This window comes from Scyliorhinus torazame, chromosome 29 (assembly GCF_047496885.1).
Source record: "Scyliorhinus torazame isolate Kashiwa2021f chromosome 29, sScyTor2.1, whole genome shotgun sequence".
NCBI lineage: Eukaryota > Metazoa > Chordata > Chondrichthyes > Carcharhiniformes > Scyliorhinidae > Scyliorhinus > Scyliorhinus torazame.
Genome location: NC_092735.1, coordinates 12231223 through 12250655, shown reverse-complemented (window position 1 = coordinate 12250655; position 19433 = coordinate 12231223). Strand labels below are relative to the sequence as shown.

Below are 19433 nucleotides of genomic sequence, written 5' to 3'. Positions count from 1 at the left end.
GGACCTTTAATGAGGCAAGGGAGGGGGGGGCTTTACCCCCGACGATGTCCCGGGAACTGATCTCCTTGATCCTGAAGCGGGTCAAGGATCCCTTGCAGTGTGGGTCTTACAGACCGATTTTGTTGCTAAATGTAGATGCCAAGGTGCTGGCGAAGGTCTCAGCCACGAGGATTGAGGATTGTGTGCCGCAGATCATCCATGAAGACCAGACGGGGTTTGTGAAGGGGAGACAGTTGAACGCGAATGTGCGGAGGCTTTTGAACGTTATCATGATGCCGGCGAGGGAGGGGGAGGCGGAGATAGTGGTGGCGATGGACGCTGAGAAAGCCTTCGATAGGGTAGAGTGGGGGTACCTGTGGGAGGTGCTGAAGAGGTTCGGGTTTGGGGAGGGGTTTTTCAGGTGGGTTAGGCTGTTGTATGAGGTCCCGATGGCGAGTGTGGCCACAAATAGGAGGAGGTCCGAGTACTTTCGGTTGCACCGAGGGACGAGACAGGGGTGTCCCCTGTCCCTCCTGCTCTTCGCACTGGCGATTGAATCCCTGGCTATGGCACTGAGAGAGTCGAGGAACTGGAGGGGGTTGGAGCGGGGTGGGGAGGAGCATAGGGTGTCACTTTATGCGGACGACCTGCTGCTGTATGTGGCGGACCCGGTGGGAGGAATGCCAGAGGTAATGAGGATCCTGAGGGAATTCAGGGACTTTTCGGGGTACAAGCTCAATATGGGGAAGAGCGAGATGTTCGTAGTTCAGCTAGGGGACCAGGAGAGGGGGATTGGCGAGCTCCCACTAAAAAGGGCGGAGAGGAACTTCAGATATTTGGGGGTCCAGGTGGCCAGGAGCTGTGGGGCCCTGCATAGGCTTAACTTTACAAGGCTGGTGGAGCAAATGGAAGAGGAGTTCAAGAGGTGGGACGCGTTGCCACTGTCCTTGGCGGGTAGGGTGCAGTCAATCAAAATGACGGTGCTCCCAAGGTTTTTGTTCCTGTACCAGTGCCTCCCCGTGTTTATCCCGAAGGCTTTTTTCAGGCGGGTTAACAGGAGTATAATGGGGTTTGTGTGGGCGCGAGGGACTCCGAATGTGAGAAGGGTGTTCCTGGAGCGGAGTAGAGATAGGGGGGACTGGCGCTGCCCAACCTCTGTGGGTACTACTGGGCCGCCAATGCAACGATGGTGCGCAAGTGGGTGATGGAAGGGGAGGGGGCTGCATGGAAGAGGCTGGAGACGGCGTCCTGTGTGGGTACGAGTCTGGGGGCGCTGGCAACGGCGCCGCTGCTGCTCCCTCCAAGGAGGGAGGTATACCACGAGCCCGGTGGTGGTGGCTGCCCACAAAATCTGGGGGCAGTGGAGGCGGCACAGGGGGGAAGTTGGGGCCTCGGCGTGGACCCCATTACGAGGGCACCACCGGTTCGCCCCAGGAAGAACAGGTGAAGGGTTTGCGGGGTGACACAGGGCAGGGATACGAAAGCTGGGGGACCTGCTTGTGGACGGGATGTTCGCGAGCCTGGGGGAGCTGGAGGAGAAGTACGGGCTCCCCCCCGGGGAACACCTTCAGGTACTTACAGGTAAGGGCGTTTGCCAGACAGCAGGTGGTGGAATTCCCGCGGCTGCTGCCACGCTCAGTACAGGACAGGGTGCTCTCGGGGGGGGTGGGTGGGAGTGGGGAAGATCTCGGAAACTTACCAGGTGATGCAGGAGGAGGAGGAGGCCTCGGTGGTGGAGTTGAAAGGTAAGTGGGAGGAGGAGTTGGGAGAGGAGATCGAAGAGGGGATGTGGGCAGATTCCCTAGGGAGGGTGAACTCTTCCTCTTCGTGCGTGAGGCTCAGCCTCATACAGTTTAAGGTGCTGCACAGGGCACACATGACCGGGACAAGGATGAGCCGGTTCTTTGGGGGTGAGGACAGGTGTGTTAGGTGCTCAGGGAGCCCAGCAAATCACACCCATATGTTCTGGGCATGCCCAGCGCTGGGGGAATTTTGGAAGGGCGTAGCGAGGACGGTGTCGAGGGTGGTAGGATCCAGGGTCAAACCGGGCTGGGGGCTCGCAATATTTGGGGTGGCAGAGGTCCAGGAGGCGAATGAGGCCGGAAATCTGGCCTTTGCGTCCCTGGTAGCCCGGCGAAGGATTCTCCTTCAGTGGAGGGATGCGAGGCTCCCAAGCGTGGAATCCTGGATCAGCGATATGGCAGGGTTCATTAAATTGGAGAGGGTGAAATTCGCCTTGAGAGGGTTGGTACAAGGGTTCTTTAGGCGGTGGCAACCGTTCTTAGACTTCCTGGCAGAACGATAGACATTGGTCAATGGCAGCAGCAGCTCGGGGGGGTTTACTTTATTTTTGTTTATGTTATTTACACTGGAAGGGTCTGAGGGGGTGTATACACCTGTTGTGTTAAGTCGGGGTGTTAATGTTAATTTATTATTTAGGTACAGGGTGGGGAGGGGTTTGGGGGGTTGCTTTTTTAAACTGTGTTTTGTACTTAACCCTGTTGGGTTCTTTTTTCTTTCTCATTTTGTTATTGATATTTTATGAAAACCTTTAATAAAATTTTTTTTTTTAAAAAACCAACCAGCTAACTATGCTAATCCGATTTCCCAGCACCTGGCCCCTAGCCTTGTATATCTTGGCATCGCAAGAGCACATCTTTTAAAAAATAAATTTAGAGTACCCAATTCTTTTCTTTCCAATTAAGGGGCAATTTAGTGTGGCCAATCCACCTACTCTGCACATCTTTGGGTTGTGGGGGTGAGACCCACGCAGACACGGGGAGAATGTGCAAACTCCACACGGACAGTGACCCGGGACGGGATTGAACTCAGGCACTCAGCGCCGGAGCCAGCAGTGCTAACCACTGCGCCACCATGCCGCCCACAAGTGCACATCTAAATACTTCATAAATGTTACGCAGGACTGTGCCTCCACCACCCTTTCAGGCAGCACGTTCCAGACTCCCACCCTCCTCTGGGTGAAAAGGTTTTTCCTCACATCCCCTCTAAACCTCCTGCCCCTTACCTTAAATCTGTGCCCCCTGGTCATTGATCCCTCCACCAAGGGGAACATTTTCTTCCTGTCTACTCTATCTATACCCCTCATAATTTTATCCATCTCAATCATGTCCATCTCAGTCTCCTCTGCTCCAAGGAAAACAACCCCAGTCTATCCAATCTCTCCTCATAGCTAAAACTCTCCAGCCCAGGCAACATCCTGGTAAATCTCCTCTGTATCCTTTCCAGTGCTATCACATCCCTCCTAAAATGTGGACTCCAGAACTGCAAACAATACTCTAGCTGTGGCCTAACCAATGTTTTATACAGTTCCAGCATAACCTCCCTGCTCTTAAACTCTGTGCCTCGGCTAATGAAGGCAAGTATACCATATGCCTCCCTAACCACTGTATCCACCTCCCCTGCTACCTGCTCTGCTACAATGTGATTTACAAGATTTAATCACCTGCTAATGCTCGCATTCCAAGCATTGTCTGGCATCTTTGAATCTGTCTATATATGTGTTTCTGGAGCATACCTCTTCATTCACCTGAGGAAGCAGCAGCGCTCCGAAAGCTAGTGACATCGAAACAAACCTGTTGGACTTTGACCTGGTTTTGTAAGACTTCTTACTGTGCTCTGCTACAGGGGCTGTTTAGCACACTGGGCTAAATCACTGGCTTTGCCAGCAGCACGGTTCAATTCCCGTAACAGCCTCCCTGAACAGGTGCTGGAATGTGGTGACTAGGGGCTTTTCACAGTAACTTCATTGAAGCCTACTTGTGACAATAAGCAAATTTCATTTCATTTTTCATTAAGGGACCGGTGTACACACCAAAATCCCTCTGATTCTCAGTGCTTCCCAGGATTGGGATGTATTCTCGTGCCTTGTTTGTCCTGCGCAAATGCATCATCTCCCACTTATCCAGATTGAATTCCATTTGCCACTGATCAGCCTGTCTATAACCTCCTGCAATCTAGCCCACTTTGATTGCGGGATGTGGATTAATAATTCCTTACCCAAGCTGTTTATCAATTTGTGTTTCAGGGATTCGGCGGTTTGACCATGAACCGGGACACTATCTCCCTTCTGCTGAACCTACTCGCGGTGGGTCTCTCGGTCACGGCTGTGACCAGCACCTATTGGTGTGTGGGGACACAGAAAGTGCCGAAACCCGCCTGTACTCAGATCAGGACATCCGACTGCACCGGCCCACTGACTGGGGAGACTGACACCAACGGCAGCACGGGAAAGAGCGAGTACAACTGGGAAATGGGAGACGACCGTTTCACCTTCCGATCATTCCATACAGGAATCTGGATATCCTGTGAGGAGAACATCACTGGGACAGGTCTGAGCATTAATTTGCATATTGATTGTATCTGACATTGCAATGGAGCAAATCACTTGTCAAAGGAATTGCCTTCAGGAGGTCTGATCATGTGACATTCTGAACATGTGACCCATTTGACCATGTGACACTCGGTCACAATCCCCTGGGCTCTTCTGGGAGGTGAGTAGTTAGTTTAAAAGCACTTACCTTTGCAGGAGCAGCCCTTTGGATTTCGGCGGCAGCGGTGCGCAGGGGCCTTCTTGGAGGTGAGTAGTTAGTTTAAAAACCTTACCTTTACAGGAGCAGCCCTTTGGATTTCGGCGGCAGCGGTGCGCAGGGGCCTTCTGGGAGGTGAGTAGTTAGTTTAAAAGCACTTACCTTTGCAGGAGCAGCCCTTTGGATTTCGGCGGCAGCGGTGCGCAGGGGCCTTCTTGGAGGTGAGTAGTTAGTTTAAAAACCTTACCTTTACAGGAGCAGCCCTTTGGATTTCGGCGGCAGCGGTGCGCAGGGGCCTTCTGGGAGGTGAGTAGTTAGTTTAAAAGCACTTACCTTTGCAGGAGCAGCCCTTTGGATTTCGGCGGGAACCGGAAGTTCGACCTCTGGCAAGTGCCCCCCCCCCCCCCCCCCCCAATAAATTCTGGTGGAGAGGAAACCCGAGACACTACACGTGTAGTGTCTCCCACCCGCCCTCCTCCTCTAACCTAATAATAAGACCCATTGGTGTAAGGTAAGTGCCATATTATATTATTATATTATTAGCATTGTGCAGGTCAAGGATTGGAGGTGGAGGAGCAGTCTCTGTCAGCGAGGGAACCTGAGAACATCTCAGAAGGTAAGCAAGTGATTTTTACTTTTATACCTGTTTTTCAAATTGTGTGTGTCGGGGGGAAACTGAAGTGACATCACAGAAAAGCTGTGACCTGAGTGGCTGGTTGGGATTCTAACCTAAATTGTTTTGAGTATTTGGGATCTAATTAAACATAATAACTTAATTATAATTTAGAGGATATCTAAGCCAGAGATCGGAGAATATTACAGTTAGCTATCGCATTTCTATTAGAAATCTAGTGCTAGGAAACAGATAGTTGACAGTAACTTTGAAATTTAAAAAAAGTATTAAAAAAAAAAAAAGACAAATTTTAATTTTAATTAATTGACGCAATGTCAGTTAGAGGGGTGCTGTGCTCTGACTGTGAGATGTGGCAGGTCCGGGAGGCTTCCAGTGTCCCGGATGGCTTCATCTGCAGAAAGTGCACCCAACTGCAGCTCCTCACAGACCGCATGGTTCGGTTGGAGCAGCAATTGGATGCACTTAGGAGCATGCAGGTGGCGGAAAGCGTCATAGATCGCAGTTATGTAAGTGTGGTCACACCCAAGGTGCAGGCAGAGAAATGGGTGACCACCAGAAAGGGCAGGCAGTCAGTGCAGGAATCCCCTGTGGTTGTCCCCCTCTCGAACAGATATACCCCTTTGGATACTGTCGGGGGGGATAGCCTATCAGGGGAAAACAGCAGCAGCCAGAGCAGTGGCACCACGGCTGGCTCTGATGTTCAGAAGGGAGGGTCAAAGCGCAGAAGAGTAATAGTTATAGGGGACTCTATAGTCAGGGGCACAGATAGGCGCTTCTGTGGACGTGAAAGAGACTCCAGGATGGTATGTTGCCTCCCTGGTGCCAGGGTCCAGGATGTCTCCGAACGGGTAGAGGGAATCCTGAAGGGGGAGGGCAAACAGGCAGAGGTCGTTGTACATATTGGTACTAACGACATAGGCAGGAAGGGGCATGAGGTCCTGCAGCAGGAGTTCAGGGAGCTAGGCAGAAAGTTAAAAGACAGGACCTCGAGGGTTGTAATCTCGGGATTACTCCCTGTGCCACGTGCCAGTGAGGCTAGAAATAGGAAGATAGAGCAGACAAACACGTGGCTAAACAGCTGGTGTAGGAGGGAGGGTTTCTGTTATCTGGACCACTGGGAGCTCTTCCGGGGCAGGTGTGACCTGTATAAGATGGACGGGTTGCATCTAAACCGGAGAGGCATAAATATCCTGGCCGCGAGGTTTGCTAGTGTCACACGGGAGGGTTTAAACTAGTATGGCAGGGGGGTGGGCACGGGAGCAATAGGTCAGAAGGTGAGAGCATTGAGGGAGAACTAGGGAATAGGGACAGTGTGGCTCTGAGGCAGCGCAGACGGGGAGAAGTTGCTGAACACAGCGGGTCTGGTGGCCTGAAGTGCATATGTTTTAATGCAAGGAGCATTACGGGTAAGGCAGATGAACTTAGAGCTTGGATTACTACTTGGAACTATGATGTTGTTGCCATTACAGAGACCTGGTTGAGGGAAGGGCAGGATTGGCAGCTAAACGTTCCAGGATTTAGATGTTTCAGGCGGGATAGAGGGGGATGTAAAAGGGGAGGCGGAGTTGCGCTACTTGTTCAGGAGAGTATCACAGCTATACAGCGAGAGGACACCTCAGAGGGCAGTGAGGCTATATGGGTAGAGATCAGGAATAAGAAGGGTGCAGTCACAATGTTGGGGGTATACTACAGGCCTCCCAACAGCCAGCGGGAGATAGAGGAGCAGATAGGTAGACAGATTTTGGAAAAGAGTAAAAACAACAGGGTTGTGGTGATGGGAGACTTCAACTTCCCCAATATTGACTGGGACTCACTTAGTGCCAGGGGCTTAGACGGGGCAGAGTTTGTAAGGAGCATCCAGGAGGGCTTCTTAAAACAATATGTAAACAGTCCAACTAGGGAAGGGGCGGTACTGGACCTGGTATTGGGGAATGAGCCCGGCCAGGTGGTAGATGTTTCAGTAGGGGAGCATTTCGGTAACAGTGACCACAATTCAGTAAGTTTTAAAGTACTGGTGGACAAGGATAAGAGTGGTCCGAGGATGAATGTGCTAAATTGGGGGAAGGCTAATTATAACAATATTAGGCGGGAACTGAAGAACATAGATTGGGGGCGGATGTTTGAGGGCAAATCAACATCTGACATGTGGGAGGCTTTCAAGTGTCAGTTGAAAGGAATACAGGACAGGCATGTTCCTGTGAGGAAGAAAGATAAATACGGCAATTTTCGGGAACCTTGGATGACGAGTGATATTGTAGGCCTCGTCAAAAAGAAAAAGGAGGCATTTGTCAGGGCTAAAAGGCTGGGAACAGACGAAGCCTGTGTGGCATATAAGGAAAGTAGGAAGGAACTTAAGCAAGGAGTCAGGAGGGCTAGAAGGGGTCATGAAAAGGCATTGGCAAATAGGGTTAAGGAAAATCCCAAGGCTTTTTACACTTACATAAAAAGTAAGAGGGTAGCCAGGGAAAGGGTTGGCCCACTGAAGGATAGGCAAGGGAATCTATGTGTGGAGCCAGAGGAAATGGGCGAGGTACTAAATGAATACTTTGCATCAGTATTCACCAAAGAGAAGGAATTGGTAGATGTTGAGTCTGGAGAAGGGGGTGTAGATAGCCTGGGTCACATTGTGATCCAAAAAGACGAGGTGTTGGGTGTCTTAAAAAATATTAAGGTAGATAAGTCCCCAGGGCCGGATGGGATCTACCCCAGAATACTGAAGGAGGCTGGAGAGGAAATTGCTGAGGCCTTGACAGAAATCTTTGGATCCTCGCTGTCTTCAGGGGATGTCCCGGAGGACTGGAGAATAGCCAATGTTGTTCCTCTGTTTAAGAAGGGTGGCAGGGATAATCCCGGGAACTACAGGCCGGTGAGCCTTACTTCAGTGGTAGGGAAATTACTGGAGAGAATTCTTCGAGACAGGATCTACTCCCATTTGGAAGCAAATGGACGTATTAGTGAGAGGCAGCACGGTTTTGTGAAGGGGAGGTCGTGTCTCACTAACTTGATAGAGTTTTTCGAGGAGGTCACTAAGATGATTGATGCAGGTAGGGCAGTAGATGTTGTCTATATGGACTTCAGTAAGGCCTTTGACAAGGTCCCTCATGGTAGACTAGTACAAAAGGTGAAGTCACACGGGATCAGGGGTGAACTGGCAAGGTGGATACAGAACTGGCTAGGCCATAGAAGGCAGAGGGTAGCAATGGAGGGATGCTTTTCTAATTGGAGGGCTGTGACCAGTGGTGTTCCACAGGGATCAGTGCTGGGACCTTTGCTCTTTGTAGTATATATAAATGATTTGGAGGAAAATGTAACTGGTCTGATTAGTAAGTTTGCAGACGACACAAAGGTTGGTGGAATTGCGGATAGCGATGAGGACTGTCTGAGGATACAGCAGGATTTAGATTGTCTGGAGACTTGGGCGGAGAGATGGCAGATGGAGTTTAACCTGGACAAATGTGAGGTAATGCATTTTGGAAGGGCTAATGCAGGTAGGGAATATACAGTGAATGGTAGAACCCTCAAGAGTATTGAAAGTCAAAGAGATCTAGGAGTACAGGTCCACAGATCACTGAAAGGGGCTACACAGGTGGAGAAGGTAGTCAAGAAGGCATACGGCATGCTTGCCTTCATTGGCCGGGGCATTGAGTATAAGAATTGGCAAGTCATGTTGCAGCTGTATAGAACCTTAGTTAGGCCACACTTGGAGTATAGTGTTCAATTCTGGTCGCCACACTACCAGAAGGATGTGGAGGCTTTAGAGAGGGTGCAGAAGAGATTTACCAGAATGTTGCCTGGTATGGAGGGCATAAGCTATGAGGAGCGATTGAATAAACTCGGTTTGTTCTCACTGGAACGAAGGAGGTTGAGGGGCGACCTGATAGAGGTATACAAAATTATGAGGGGCATAGACAGAGTGGATAGTCAGAGGCTTTTCCCCAGGGTAGAGGGGTCAATTACTAGGGGGCATAGGTTTAAGGTGAGAGGGGCAAAGTTTAGAGTAGATGTACGAGGCAAGTTTTTTACGCAGAGGGTAGTGGGTGCCTGGAACTCACTACCGGAGGAGGTAGTGGAGGCAGGGACGATAGGGACATTTAAGGGGCATCTTGACAAATATATGAATAGGATGGGAATAGAAGGATACGGACCCAGGAAGTGTAGAAGATTGTAGTTTAGTCGGGCAGTATGGTCGGCACGGGCTTGGAGGGCCGAAGGGCCTGTTCCTGTGCTGTACATTTCTTTGTTCTTTGTTCTTTGTTCCACTCTCCCCAATGCCCAACCCCCCCCTGACGTTTCCACCGTCTTCACCACCGATTTCTAACTCTGCCCAATCTCTGACTCCATTCAGAGATCAAGTGGCGACGCTGATTATTTCCAGAACCCAATTTAACTTGAGCCTAGATCCCCGGCAGGTAGCCCGTGTACCGTACTGAGAAAGGATTGCACTGACGGATGTGCCATCCTTCAGATAAGATGTGAAGACATGGCCCTCATCTGCTGCCTCAGCGCAAGCCCTCTGACAGTGCGGCACTCCCTCAGTACTGACCCTCTGACAGTGCGGCACTCCCTCAGTATTGACTCTCGGACAGTGCGGCACTCCCTCAGTACTGACCCTCTGACAGTCTGGCACTCCCTCAGTACTGACCCTCTGACAGTGCGGCACTCCCTCAGTACTGACCCTCTGACAGTGCGGCACTCCCTCAGTACTGACCCTCTGACAGTGCAGTACTCCCTCAGTACTGACCCTCTGACAGTGCAGCACTCCCTCAGTACTGACCCTTTGACAATGCAGCACTCCCTCAGTACTGACCCTCTGACAGTGCAGCGCTCCCTCAGTACTGACCCTCTGACAGTGCGGCACTCCCTCAGTACTGACCCTCTGACAGTGCAGTACTCCCTCAGTACTGACCCTCTGACAGTGCGGCACTCACTCAGTATTGACCCTCGGACAGTGCAGCACTCCCTCAGTACTGACCCTCTGACAGTGCGGCACTCCCTCAGTACTGACCCTCTGACAGTGCAGCACTCCCTCAGTACTGACCCTTTGACAATGCAGCACTCCCTCAGTACTGACCCTCTGACAGTGCAGCGCTCCCTCAGTACTGACCCTCTGACAGTGCAGCACTCCCTCAGTACTGACCCTCTGACAGTGCAGCACTCCCCGGTACTGACCCTCTGATAGTGCAGCACTCCCCGGTACTGACCCTCTGACAGTGCAGCACTCCCTCAGTACTGACCCTCTGACAGTGCAGCACTCCCTCAGTACTGACCCTCTGACAGTGCAGCAGTCCCTCAGTACTGACCCTCTGACAGTGCAGCACTCCCTCAGTACTGACCCTCTGACAGTGCAGCACTCCCCGGTACTGACCCTCTGACAGTGCGGCACTCCCTCAGTACTGACCCTCTGACAATGCAGCACTCCCCGGTACTGATCCTCTGACAGTGCAGCACTCCCTCAGTACTGACTCTCTGACAGTGCAGCTCTCCCTCAGTACTGACCCTCTGACAGTGCAGCACTCCCTCAATACTGACCCTCTGACAGTGCAGCACACCCTCAGTACTGACCCTCTGACAGTGCAGCACTCCACGGTACTGACCCTCTGACAGTGCGGCACTCCCTCAGTACTGACCCTCTGACAGTGCAGCGCTCCCTCAGTGCTGACCCTCTGACAGTGCAGCACTCCCTCAGTACTGACCCTGTGACAGTACAGCACTCCTCGGTACTGACCCTCTGACAGTGCGGCACTCCCTCAGTACTGACCCTCTGACAGTGCAGCTCTCCCTCAGTACTGACCCTCTGACAGTGCAGCAGTCCCTCAGTACTGACCCTCTGACAGTGCAGCACTCCCTCAGTACTGACCCTCTGACAGTGCAGCATACCCTCAGTACTGACCCTCTGACAGTGCAGCACTCCCTCAGTACTGACCCTCTGACAGTGCAGCAGTCCCTCAGCACTGACCCTCTGACAGTGCGGCACTCCCTTAGTACTGACCCTCTGACAGTGCAGCACTCCCTCAGTACTGACCCTCTGACAGTGCAACACACCCTCAGTACTGACCCTCTGACAGTGCAGCTCTCCCTCAGTACTGACCCTCTGACAGTGCAGCTCTCCCTCAGTACTGACCCTCTGACAGTGCAGCTCTCCCTCAGTACTGACCCTCTGACAGTGCAGCACCCCCTCAGTACTGACCCTCTGACAGTGCAGCACCCCCTCAGTACTGACCCTCTGACAGTGCAGCTCTCCCTCAGTACTGACCCTCTGACAGTGCAGCTCTCCCTCAGTACTGACCCTCTGACAGTGCAGCACCCCCTCAGTACTGACCCTCTGACAGTGCAGCTCTCCCTCAGTACTGACCCTCTGACAGTGCAGCACTCCCTCAGTACTGACCCTCTGACAGTGCAGCACTCCCTCAGTACTGACCCTCTGACGGTGCAGCACTCCCTCAGTACTGACCCTCTGACAGTGCAGCAGTCCCTCAGTACTGACCCTCTGACAGTGCGGCACTCCCTTAGTACTGACCCTCTGACAGTGCAGCACTCCCTCAGTACTGACCCTCTGACAGTGCAGCACACCCTCAGTACTGACCCTCTGACAGTGCAGCACCCCCTCAGTACTGACCCTCGGACAGTGCAGCACTCCCTCAGTACTGACCCTCTGACAGTGCAGCACTCCCTCAGTACTGACCCTCTGACAGTGCAGCACACCCTCAGTACTGACCCTCTGACAGTGCAGCTCTCCCTCAGTACTGACCCTCTGACAGTGCAGCTCTCCCTCAGCACTGACCCTCTGACAGTGCAGTTCTCCCTCAGTACTGACCCTCTGACAGTGCAGCACCCCCTCAGTACTGACCCTCTGACGGTGCAAGTTTTTGATGAGCTGAGGTTAATGGGAGATAGAATGTGGGAAAGCAACCAGGAATGCATTGGAACAGTTCAAAGCTGAGGTTGCAACGGTATAAATGATTATTTCAGCAGCAGGTGAATGGAAGCAGAAATGGAGTTAGGAGATTATTTGGTGGTGGAACTATCTGGTTTTAGTGATGGCATGGATATGTGGCTGTATATATGGCTCGAAGGTTGTGAACACTTTGGTTCCGCTTCAGGTCATTGCAACGGAGAGGTATCTGTCATGTTCCAGTATATTATGAACTTTCAGTCAATATTCTAAAAATGTTAATTCAAATAGATAATTAAGATGGCTGCTGCCAAACCATGTGACCTTTGACATTTTGAGGTCCAGACACTCCTGAGGCTCGAGCAAATACCTAATTAAAGATGATCATTCATAGTCACCTGGAGAATTCACACATCCCTTTGTTTGAGGATAGACCCTTAACCAAAGAGCATTCCAGCCGACTCATCTTTCTGTTTCACCATGGGCAAAATAAACCTTGTAACTTAATGTGTTCGATGAATGTGAATTTTAGGGTGTCAAATGAAGGCGCAGGATGTGTAATCAATATACCACCCATTATTGGAGAAAGGACTTTAAACTTGTTCAAGTTACAAAGCGTGGGAGCCATTTTGTTGCCTGCTCTTAAAATTATAGCAATAATTTGTTCTGCAGAGACTGAGTGCCATCAGAAAGCCATCGAACCAGGTCATCTAAGCAGCCAACGCAATAGCCAGCAATACCTTGAAAGTGGGACAAGGACTCTCCCAAGCTGTTCCAACTTCGAGTTCAGCTCAGGACCAACCTAAACCTCTCAGATTACGGAGAATCCTTTGTTTCACAAGACTTTCACTGCAACTAAAGCATCAACTCATCCAAGAAACTACAGGCTTGCCAAAAATAGACTGAGACTATTATAAATTCTAATCCTAATTTGTCACCTTCTTCTCTATCTAATCACTGTATGTGTGATCGTGTGAGTTGAGTGAGTGAGCCGTGTTTTAAATTCTGTTTCAAAATGGTGTAGTTAACTCCAGTCCATCCGATAAACTATCAGAATCTGGAATGGGTGGGTGTCTTATGGGGAAAGATTGGACAGGCTTGGCATATATCTACTGGAGCTTAGAAGAGTGAGAGGTGACTTGATTGAACCATAGAAGACTCTGAGAGTTATTCACAGGGTGGATGTGGAGACGTTGCTTCCTCTCGTGGGAGAATCTAGAACTGGGGGTTACTGTTTAGAAATATTTAATCTCTTGCTTCCCATAGAATCCTTGGATATATCCCATCAGGCCCGGGGGACTTGTCTATCCTCAAGTTTTTAAAAATGCCCAACACATCTTCCTTCCTAACAAGTATTTCCTCAAGCTTACCAATCTGTTTCCCCCTCTCCTCTCCAACAATATGGCCCCTCTCATTTGTAAATACAGAAGAAAAGTACTCGTTCAAGACCTCGCCTATCTCTTCAGACTCAATATACAATCTCCCGCTACTGTCCTTGATCGGACCTACCCTCGCTCTAGTCATTCTCATATTTCTCACATATGTGTAAAAGGCCTTGGGGTTTTCCTTGATCCTACCCGCCAAAGATTTTTCATGCCCTCTCTTAGCTCTCCTAATCCCTTTCTTCAGTTCCCTCCTGGCCATCTTGTATCCCTCCAGCGCCCTGTCTGAACCTTGTTTCCTTAGCCTTACATAAGTCTCCTTCTTCCTCTTAACAATCCCAGTTACCAGTGGCGTACCGCAGGGATCAGTTCTGGGTCCTCTGCTGTTTGTGATTTTCATTAATGACTTGGATGAGGGAGTTGAAGGGTGGGTCAGTAAATTTGCAGACGATACGAAGATTGGTGGAGTTGTGGATAGTGAGGAGGGCTGTTGTCGGCTGCAAAGAGACATAGCTAGGATGCAGAGCTGGGCTGAGAAGTGGCAGGAGTTTAACCCTGAAAAGTGTGAGGTTGTCCATTTTGGAAGGACAAATATGAATGCGGAATACAGGGTTAATGGTAGAGTTCTTGGCAATGTGGAGGAGCAGAGAGATCTTGGGGTCTATGTTCATACATCTTTGAAAGTTGCCACTCAAGTGGATAGAGCTGTGAAGAAGGCCTATGGTGTGCTCGCGTTCATTAACAGAGGGATTGAATTTAAGAGCCGTGAGGTGATGATGCAGCTGTACAAAACGTTGGTAAGGCCACATTTGGAGTACTGTGTACAGTTCTGGTCGCCTCATTTTAGGAAGGATGTGGAAGCTTTGGAAAAGGTGCAAAGGACATTTACCAGGATGTTGTTTGGAATGGAGAGTAGGTCTTACGAGGAAAGGTTGAGGGTGCTAGGCCTTTTCTCATTAGAACGGAGAAGGATGAGGGGCAACTTGATAGAGGTTTATAAGATGATCAGGGGAATAGATAGACAGTCAGAGACTTTTCCCCCGGGTGGAACAAACCATTACAAAGGGACATAAATTTAAGGTGAATGGTGGAAGATGTAGGGGGGATGTCAGAGGTAGGTTCTTTACCCAGAGAGTAGTGGGGGCATGGAATGCACTGCCTGTGGAAGTAGTTGAGACGGAAACATTAGGGACCTTCAAGCAGCTATTGGATAGGTACATGGATTACGGTAGAATTATATAGTGTAGATTTATTTGTTCTTAAAGGCAGCATGGTAGCATTGTGGATAGCACAATTGCTTCACAGGTCCAGGATCCCAGGTTCGATTCCGGCTTGGGTCACTGTCTGTGCGGAGTCTGCACATCCTCCCCGTGTCTGCGTAGGTTTCCTCCAGGTGCCCCGGTTTCCTCCCACAGTCCAAAGATGTGCAGGTTAGGTGGATTGGCCATGATAAATTGCCCTTCGTGTCTAAAATTGCCCTTAGTGTTGGGTGGGGTGGTTATGGGGATAGGGTGGAGGTGTTGACCTTGGGTAGGGTGCTCTTTCCAAGAGCCGGTGCAGACTTGATGGGCCGAATGGCCTCCTTCTGCACTGTGAATTCTATGATAATCTATGATTAATCTAGGACAAAGGTTCGGCACAACATCGTTGGCCGAAGGGCCTGTTCTGTGCTGCATTTTTATTTTAAAAAAAAATATATTTTATTCAAATTTTTTGGCCAAACATAACAATACGTAGTGTTTCTTTTACACAGCAATAAAGCAATATAAATAACCGTGGCCAGTTTTAAACAAATAAATAAGTAATATATAAACAAAAACAAAACTAAATGGCAACTGCCTTGTCCAAAATAAATACTCTCCAAAAATACAGTCCAGCAATCCAATATACAATTACATATACCAAATACCTATACATATACAATAACATCCCTGAGAGTCCGTCCGATTCCTCCCCCCCCCCCCTCCTCCGCACCCCCCCCCTCCCCCCTGGGTTGCTGCTGTTATCTACTTCTTTTCCATTCCCTCTATCTTTCTGTGAGGTAGTCGACGAACGGTTGCCACCGCCTGGTGAACCCCTGAGCCGAACCCCTTAACACGAACTTAATCCGTTCTAACTTTATGAACCCTGCCATGTCGTTTATCCAGGTCTCCACCCCCGGGGGTTTGGCTTCCTTCCACATTAACAATATCCTGCGCCGGGCTACAAGGGACGCAAAGGCCAACACGTCAGCCTCTCTCGCCTCCTGCACTCCCGGCTCTTCTGCAACCCCAAATATAGCCAACCCCCAGCTTGGTTCGACCCGGACCCCCACCACCTTCGAAAGCACCTTTGCCACCCCCACCCAGAACCCCTGTAGTGCCGGGCATGACCAGAACATGTGGGTGTGATTCGCTGGGCCTCTCGAGCATCTCGCACACCTATCCTCTACCCCCAAAAATTTACTAAGCCGTGCTCCAGTCATATGCGCCCTGTGTAGCACCTTAAATTGTATCAGGCTTAGCCTGGCACACGAGGACGATGAGTTTACCCTACGTAGGGCATCAGCCCACAGCCCCTCCTCAATCTCCTCCCCCAGTTCTTCTTCCCATTTCCCTTTCAGCTCATCTACCATGATCTCCCCCTTGTCCCTCATCTCCCTGTATATGTCCGCCACCTTACCGTCCCCCACCCATGTCTCTGAGATCACTCTATCCTGCACTTCCTGCGTCGGGAGCTGCGGGAATTCCCTCACCTGTTGCCTCGCAAAAGCCCTCAATTGCATATACCGAAATGCATTCCCTTGGGGCAACCCATATTTCTCCGTCAGCGCTCCCAGACTCGCAAATGTCCCATCTACAAATAGATCTCTTAATTGTACTACCCCAGCTCTTTGCCATGCTCCAAATCCCCCATCCATTCTGCCCGGAACGAACCTATGATTGTTTCTTATTGGGGACCGCACCGAAGCTCCCGTCCCTCCCCTATGCCGTCTCCACTGCCCCCAAATTCTCAATGTAGCCACCACCACCGGGCTTGTGGTGTATTTCTTTGGTGAGAACGGCAACGGCGCCGTCACCATTGCTTGCAGGCTAGTCCCCCTGCAGGACGCCCTCTCCAATCTCTTCCACGCCGCTCCCTCCCCTTCTCCCATCCACTTACACACCATTGAAACATTGGCGGCCCAGTAGTACTCACTTAGGCTCGGTAGTGCCAGCCACCCCCTGTCCCTACTACGCTGCAAGAATCCCCGCCTCACTCTCGGGGTCTTGCCAGCCCACACAAAACTCATAATACTCTTCTCAATTCTTTTGAAAAAAGCCTTCGTGATCACCACCGGGAGGCACTGGAACACAAAAAGGAATCTCGGGAGGACCACCATTTTAACCGCCTGCACCCTACCTGCCAATGACAGGGACACCATGTCCCATCTCTTGAAATTCTCCTCCATCTGTTCCACCAACCGTGTTAAATTAAGCCTATGTAATGTACCCAATTCTTGGCTATCTGGATCCCCAGGTACCGGAAGTGCCTTGTTACCTTCCTCAACGGTAAATCCTCTATCTCTCTGCTCTGCTCCCCCGGATGCACCACAAATAGCTCACTTTTCCCCATGTTCAGTTTATACCCTGAAAAATCCCCAAACTCCCCAAGTATCCGCATTATCTCTGGCATCCCCTCCGCCGGGACCGCCACATATAGCAACAAATCATCCGCATACAGAGATACCCGGTGTTCTTCTCCCCCCCTAAGTACTCCCCTCCACTTCCTGGAACCCCTCAGTGCCATGGCCAGGGGTTCAATCGCCAATGCCAACAATAACGGGGACAGAGGGCATCGCTGCCTCGTCCCTCTATAGAGCCGAAAATAGTCAGACCCCCGTCCATTCGTGACCACGCTCGCCATCGGGGCCCTATACAGCAACTGTACCCACCTGATATACCCGTCCCCAAAACCAAATCTCCTCAGCACCTCCCACAAATAATCCCACTCCACTCTATCAAATGCTTTCTCGGCATCCATCGCCACCACTATCTCCGCTTCCCCCTCTGGTGGGGGCATCATCATTACCCCTAGGAGCCTCCGTATATTCGTATTCAGCTGTCTCCCCTTCACAAACCCAGTTTGGTCCTCATGAACCACCCCCGGGACACAATCCTCTATCCTCATTGCCATTACCTTGGCCAGAATCTTAGCATCCACATCCAGGAGGGAAATAGGCCTGTATGACCCGCATTGCAGCGGGTCTTTTTCCTTCTTTAGGAGGAGCGATATCGTTGCCTCTGACATAGTCGGGGGCAGCTGCCCCCTTTCCCTCGCCTCATTAAAGGTTCTCATCAGTAGCGGGGCCAGCAAGTCCAAATATTTCTTATAGAATTCAACTGGGAATCCGTCTGGTCCCGGAGCCTTCCCCGCCTGCATGCTTCCAATCCCTTTCACTACTTCCTCTGTCTCAATCTGTGCTCCCAGCCCCACTCTCTCCTGCTCCTCCACCGTAGGAAATTCCAGCTGATCCAGAAAGCACATCATTCTCTCCTTCCCGTCCGGGGGCTGCGCTTCATATAATCTTTCATAAAATGCCTTGAACACTCCATTCACTCTCTCCGCTCCCCGCTCCATCTCTCCCTCCTCATCTCTCACCCCCCCCCCCCCCCGCCCCCCCCCCCCATCTCCCTCGCTGCTCCCCTTTTCCTCAGTTGGTGGGCCAACAACCTACTCGCCTTCGCCCCGTATTCGTACTGTACACCCTGTGCCTTCCTCCATTGTGCCTCTGCATTACCCGTAGTCAACAAGTCAAATTCTACATGTAGCCTTTGCCTTTCCCTGTACAGTCCCTCCTCCGGTGCCTCCGCGTATTGTCTGTCCACCCTCAGCAGTTCTTTCAACAACCGCTCCCTTTCCCTACTCTCCTGCTTTCCTTTATGTGCCCTAATAGATATCAGCTCCCCTCTAACCACTGCCTTCAGTGCCTCCCAGGCCACTCCCACCTGTACCTCCCCATTATCATTAATTTCCAAGTACCTTTCAATACACCCCCTCACCCTTAAACACACCCCCTCATCCTTAAACACACCCCCTCATCTGCCAATAATCCCATGTCCATTCTCCAGGGTGGAAGCTGTTGTTTTTCTTCCCCTATCTCCAGGTCCACCCAATGTGGAGCGTGATCCGAGATAGCTATAGCCGTGTACTCCGTCCCCGTCACCTTTGGGATCAGTGCCCTTCCCAAAACAAAAAAATCTATTCGTGAAAATACTTTATGTACATAGGAGAAAAACGAAAACTCCTTACTCCTAGGTCTACTAAATCTCCAGGGATCTACTCCTCCCATCTGCACCATAAAATCCTTAAGCACCCTAGCTGCAGCCGGCCTCCTTCCGGTCCTGGACCTCGATCTGTCCAGCCCTGGGTCCAGCACCGTATTAAAATCTCCCCACTTCTAGGTCCGGGATTCGTCCTAACATACGCCTCATAAAGTTGGCATCATCCCAGTTCGGGGCATACACGTTCACTAATACACCGCCTCCCCTTGCAGTTTGCCACTCACCATCACGTATCTGCCCCCACTATCCGCCACTATAGTCTTTGCCTCAACCATTACCCGCTTCCCCATTAGTATGGCCACCCCCCTGTTTTTTGCATCTAGCCCCGAATGAAACACCTGCCCCACCCATCCTTTGCGAAGTCTAACCTGGTCTGTCAGCTTCAGATGCGTCTCCTGAAGCATAACCACATCTGCCTTAAGTTTCTTTAGGTGTGCGAGTACCCGTGCCCTCTTAATCGGCCCGTTCAGCCCTCTCACATTCCACGTGATCAACCGGGTTGGGGGGCTCTTTAACCCCCCCCCCCCCCCCCCCCCCTTGACGACTAGCCATTTCCTTTTTCAATCCAGCTCCTCACCCGGTTCCCACGTAGCTGTATCCCCCTCAGGCGGCGCCCCCCCCGCCCCGACCCCCCCCTCCCATACCAGCTCCCCCTTCTCCCCAGCAGCAGCAACCCAGTTAACCCCCCCCCCGCTA

General features: G+C 51.0%; 1 protein-coding gene across 1 annotated transcript in view; it reads left to right on the top strand.

The window, feature by feature from the left end:
* LOC140404124 (germ cell-specific gene 1-like protein) overlaps positions 1-19433 on the top strand; it is a 52510-nt gene that overhangs the window by 4046 nt on the left and 29031 nt on the right. Inside the window, exon 2 of the mRNA XM_072492543.1 lies at positions 4025-4328. Within this exon, the coding sequence (XP_072348644.1) occupies positions 4025-4328 (304 nt within the window). The remainder of the gene's footprint in view (positions 1-4024; positions 4329-19433) is intronic.